General features: G+C 41.8%; 1 protein-coding gene across 1 annotated transcript; it reads right to left on the bottom strand.

The window, feature by feature from the left end:
* Positions 1-4,068: 4,068 nt before the first annotated feature.
* On the bottom strand, positions 4,069-5,995 carry LOC103828156. Its single transcript, XM_009103755.3, has 3 exons — positions 5,440-5,995; positions 5,119-5,347; positions 4,069-4,740 (listed from the first exon to the last, which is right to left on the bottom strand). Exons 1-3 carry the CDS (start codon positions 5,662-5,664, stop codon positions 4,301-4,303), a joined length of 894 nt encoding a protein of 297 aa, XP_009102003.1. The 5' UTR covers positions 5,665-5,995; the 3' UTR covers positions 4,069-4,300.
* Positions 5,996-6,000: the final 5 nt, after the last annotated feature.

Genomic DNA, 6,000 nt, shown 5'->3' with positions numbered 1-6,000 from the left:
AAACCGTATGGATACGTGTTTAACCACCGGAGCGAAGATTTCCTGGTAATCTATTTCTTCGGTTTGAGAGTAACCCTTAGCTACCAACCTAGCTTTATGTCTTGGAGGTTCTACTCGAGCTATTCCTACTTTTCTTTTGAAGAGCCATCTGCACCCAATTATCTTTTGACCCTTAGGTCTGTCTATAAGATCCCATGTCTCATTTGCTTCAAGAGACGTCATCTCATCCTGCGCTGCTTCAGTCCACTTATCACTATCTGCATCCAACATAGCTTCTTTCCATGAGCTGTTCGGACAGTGTATCTTCAGACATTAGACACACTAACCCTGCAAACTGGTCCTCTCCATCAGTGATATCACACTCATAGTCATCCAATCTTGGAGGACGTTTTATAGGTCTTCTTTCTCTGTCTCTGGCTAGTTGATATTCATTTTGGTATGATTCCTCTGTTTCATCAACTTCTTCAGTGGTAACCACTGGATCCGATGTTGTTGCAACATCCTGTTCCTTCTCGGGTTCAAGAACTTTAAGGTCAACAGACTGAGTAACTGTTCTGATGTCTTCCATGTCTGTTACCTCGTTCTTGGGGTCTTTATAAACACGATCCTCTCTGAAGATCACGTTTCTGCTGATAATCATTTTTTCCTCATCCAGAAGCCATACTTTGAAGCCTTTAACACCTTCTGGATAGCCAGTGAAGATCCCTTTCTTAGCGCTAGGAAGAAGTTTACCTTCAGTAGAGTGCACATATGCCAAACACCCAAACCTTCTCAGGTTGCTGAGATCAGAGACGTGGTTAGTCCACAGTTCTTCAGGGATTCTGAACTCCAATGCGGAAGACGGAGATCTATTGATCAGATAGACTGCAGTGGCAGCAGCTTCTGCCCAAAACTTTAATTCCACTCCACTCTCACTCAACATACTTCGGACTTTGTTCATTATAGTTCGATTAAGCCTTTCCGCAATGCCGTTTTGCTGCGGTGTGTATGTGCACGCTCGATGTCTAACAATGCCATGTTCTTTGCAGTATCCATCAAACTGCTTGTTGCAAAATTCCAACCCATTGTCAGTCCTCAGTCTCTTAATCTTTCTTTCGCTTTGCGTCTCTACCATCTTCTTACATATCACAAAACTCTGAAACGCTTCATCTTTAAACCTCATGAAGTATAACCATACTTTCCTCGTACAGTCATCTGTAAAGGAGATGAAGTACTGACTCCTGCTTAGACTGTATGGGACATTGGGTGATCCCCATAGGTCAGAATGGATGTAGTCTAGTTTATCTTTAGTTACGTGCTTGGCCTGACTGAAGCTTACTTTGTGTGTCTTCCCGATCACACAAGCTTCACAGAACTTCATGCTATCGACCTTGCTTTTGCCAAAAGATCCCTTCTTGTTAAGGATGTCCATTCCTTTTTGTCCGAGATGGCCAAGTCTGCTATGCCACAACTGAGTCTTGCTGTTCAAATTGTCTGCTGTCGTTGCAGAGCTCGTTTCACCAATATACTGAGAGGTTGTTTTAGCCTTCGCGGTAAGGATGTATAGAGACTGTCTTCTCTGTCCCTTCATAAAGACTGTGCATCCTTTGATAACCTTCAGTACTCCGTTTGACGCCTTGAACTTGCACCCCTTCTCTTCGAGTGTTCCCATAGATATCAGGTTTCTAGAGATTCCTGGCATGTACCTAACTTTTGTGAGGAGTAAGGTGGTTCCATCATCGTTTTGGAAACGAACAGCTCCCACGCCTTTAACTTCTACAACTGTATTATTTGCCATCCTCACTCTGCCAGTTCGAACCTCTTGTAGGTCTATGAACACATCTCGTCTTGGAGACATATGAAACGAGCAACCCGTATCAAGCACCCATTCATCGTGGTCTGTAACCGCCGCATTTGCTTCATCTACTATCAATCCAACCAGGTCATTAGCATCATCTTTAGCCAGGGAAGCTTCTCCTCTGTCTTGATTAGTCATCTGGTCCTTGTTTCTTTCAAGCCATTTGTGGCATTGTCGTTTGAAATGACCTTCCTTTCCACATGACCAGCACAGACGCTTCCCATCTTTGCTCTTTGATCTTGATCTGAACTTGTTTTTACCTGTAAAAGCATTTCTACTCCTACTCTCTGACCTGCCTCTAACATAGTTTCCTTCCCCATTCAACTTAGCTGTAGATGAGTCCTTATACTCCAGTTCTTTAGACCTTGCAGCACTGGCTATCTCATCTACTCTAATAGCCTCTCTACTGTACTTCAAGGTTTCTTTCAGAGAGTCATACCTGCTTGGCAAAGCGTTGAGTAGCAGTATAGCCTGCACTTCCTCGGGAATCTCAATGTTGAGGTTGTTCAGATCCGTGACAAGCTTAAGGAAGTCATCCACGTTCTGATCGATAGTCTTTGAGTCTAGCATCTTGAAGGAGTAAACCTTGAGTTGTGCATGCACTCGGTTTGGGAGAGTCTTGGCCATGTATAGTTTGTCAAGCAGCTCCCAAGCTTCTAACGCCGTAGTGCACTTGTCGAGCTTTCTGAGTACATGGTCTCCAACGCTCATGAAAATGATATTCAGCGCCTTCTCATCTCGTTCCGATCTTGCTGTATCTTCAAGATCTTTCTTCTTCTTGGAGTCTTCATCGTCTTCTTGATCATCCTTAATCGTCACCAAAGCTTGTGACGGAGGTGATAGAACGTCCTTTAGGCCTTGGACGCTCAGATTTGCTAGCATTCTCTTCTTCCAGATCCCGAAGTCACCGGTGCCGTCGAACATCGTGATCTGAATCTGCATCTTCATCTTGTGTGTCGCCATCGCAAGATTCGCGCACTTCGTAGATTCACACTCCGATCGAGAAGTCGAATCTCGCCGTTCTTGATTTCTATAACCTTCAGCTCGATCTTCTTAACCTCCGGCTCTGATACCAATTTGTGAAGATCAATCTCTCTTCCACTCGATCGTTATCTCGTAAACTCAGGAGCACACACAAGTGTTCACCCGGTGTTCACCGCACCACTCCGTTAAAGAGGAATGGCCGCTATACTTCACCGGGGCCGGGATTGAACCGGCAATCTACTATGCCTTCAACGGATGAGCTCACAAGCCGAGCCACCGTCTTTTACACCTCAATCACCTCGCTTCTCTCTCTCTTACTCTACGATAGCTCTGAGTGCTGATCTAACAGAATCCTATCAGCTCATAGTAGTCTTATCCTAGGCTAACCATCACACGTGTACAACCACACGCTTGAGACTAACTAACTCGAGAGAGAGAGCCGGTTCTAATTGATTACAAGCTTAACCGACCTAAACCAATTAGACTCAGCTATACAATTAGACCTAAACCGATTGCTAGAAGCTTGACTATATCTAACACAGATAAAATGTGTTCATAAAAAAAAGGAGCTTTCAGAAGTGGTTCACCACAAGAAGCTACCATCACTTTACACTTGGTTTTGTAACTTATAACTTATATATTTAGTAATATAGCATAGGAAATGTGCTTATGAAGGTGAACTTAAAAAAAAATATCTGTTCTACAAAAGTTGTAGAAAAGTAACAATGGTTTCTCTTTATAATAAATTTATCATTCATTAAGAAAATGTGCTTATGAAGGTGAATGAGGTCTGGATGTGAACCATAGGGTTCTTCAAGCCTCGAGATATATAAAGCTATGATACATTGAAGAAGAACAAACCAGAGATAATTAAGCGACATGTTAAATAGGATAACCCACCCATACCGAGAACGCTGTGATGGACTGACATCCCTTTAACTTGTTACCGGGGATTCGTAAACCGGCAACATATCCCAGAGAGAAGAGTAAATCTCATAAAGAAACGATTATCCTTTTCACCTACAATATGTAATGTTATGGATTGATGAATAAAACATATTGGTAGTTTCACGGTAAATTTCTATTGTCATAACGTACAACTGATAAAATGCTATGGTACTTATGAGACTGTTTTTTTATGAATAAGAGATTTAAAATTTGAATATAATTAATCTATTGGTTAACTTTTTTTCTAGAAAATAATGAATATAACTTTTATATATTCCGGGGTTCAAAAAAATGATCTATAGTATTCCTGTAAAATCTTAATCATTCCTATCTATGAAAGAAATCTCAATGCTTCATGCATGTTGCACGATGACTTGAACGTTTTTTCATCACGCAAGAGCCAACGTCATTGAGACATACTCCGGTTAACTCCAAATCGGGAACGCAGAACTAATGTAACTCTCCTCCACTTCCTCTAATCAAATAAATTAATAATTACAAGTCATCGATAGTACTTGCGTCACACACATATCACACGACTGTTACAGCGGCAGAACGGCCCATCCCGGTAGACAGACCATCGTAGTTCAGCATGGAAACCCTAGGCTTCACCAGCGGCACCCAATTCTCCGGTTCATTGGTCTCCGAGACCACGGCCGCTTCCAAGGAGCTCGATCTATCGCACGTGCCAAGCCACTTGGCTTGCATGTACTTGTGTTTTCTCCAGGGTCCCATATGCATTTTCTTGTCTCTCAAGCATTTCTTCCCGGCGATGCACAATATCTTGATCAGGGATCTGAGCCTCTCGGTTTTTCCGACGTAAACCTCCGGCAATCGGCTGATAAGCCTTTTGTACTCTTCACCGCCTTTTGCAATCTCGAACTCTGCCCTGAATGATAACTCAATCACCACTCGCATCTCGCCTTTCTTCGAACCAGACCGGTCCAAGATCTCTATGTATTCGTGTTCCCCTGATTATTAGATAAAAACACGAGTCAGTCTTAATTAATGTTGTTAAGTCACTCAAAGATAAAATTTCATATAATAAAATATAATCTGTTGATCGACAAAATCCGATACTAAAGTAACAAGTCAACGAATAGGTCTGGAAAAATATCTATTTGTGTTCTTGTGGACATAATATTTGTCAATTTTTCTAACAGAAGAAAAAACAAACAAAAATATTTTATTTTAGATATTTGCATCGACGTGATCTTTGAGGAGTGAAGATAAAGATGGCTTATTTAGCAAAAAAAAAAAAAAAGATAAAGATGGTTGAACAGTTCAGAGCCACGCACTAGGTAATATTATTATAATAATGAGTAAAAAGATAATGTGTCCTAACCAACCTGCAGGGATGTCTTGAGAGCTTCTCCACTTGGATTTGGAGATGACGCAGTCGTAGCCGGCCACATCTCGAAGGTGTCTAGAGATTTCACCACGTAAGCAGCTCCGGCAACCGCCAGCAACGGGTCGTCGGCAGACACAATAAAGACCCTTTGCTTTAACTTCTTTCAGTGCTTCCTTTGTCGCTTGTCTAATCTTTGTCTCAATTGAACTTGTCCGATACAGTGTCCCCTACAAAATCCCAAACAACTTTAGACCCCCGAATAAAGCAGCTAACTAAAAATTGTGATTTTGAACTTTTTGAAAGAAGAAAAAAAAAGTACCTGAAGAAGTTTTTCTTGTTCCTGCCAGAAAGCTTTGTTTTCTTCAGGATTGCAATTGCTATTGTCGTCAACATCGTCTATATCTCCACCACCGTTGAGGTTACCGGAGTCCGGGAAGTCTTCCGGTGACTGGTTTCCTTCGTCGAGGAAACCGAATAGAACGTCGTCGGAGCTAGCCATTCCATCGAGAAATCTCACGATGTCATCAGAATTTTGACGATCCATCGGTTTTAAAAATTCAAAGAAAGGGGGAAAAAATAAATGTTTTTTTTTGTTTTTATTTTTGAGAGAAAAGTGAAGAGAGTTTATATAGCAGTGGGGAAGGGCGGAGATGGGACCGGTCTGAAATCAGCGAAGCAGGTACAAGGCGCCGCGAAAGAGAGGATTGGTTGTGACGTGTCGAACTTTGATAGGAGGATGTGTCAGATCTCGGGGATGAATGATTTGCTCAAGACAGCTAGTTCCTATGTCAGCATGACTAATCTCGTGAGCTTCTTCACAACATATTCGGATATACTCTGATCATATTCTAATAATAAAAAGATTCCCTTCTAGCAAAAA

Source organism: Brassica rapa, chromosome A07 (assembly GCF_000309985.2).
Source record: "Brassica rapa cultivar Chiifu-401-42 chromosome A07, CAAS_Brap_v3.01, whole genome shotgun sequence".
NCBI classification, from domain to species: domain Eukaryota; kingdom Viridiplantae; phylum Streptophyta; class Magnoliopsida; order Brassicales; family Brassicaceae; genus Brassica; species Brassica rapa.
Note: the sequence above shows the minus strand (reverse complement) of the source record. Positions and strands in the feature narration are given on the sequence as shown.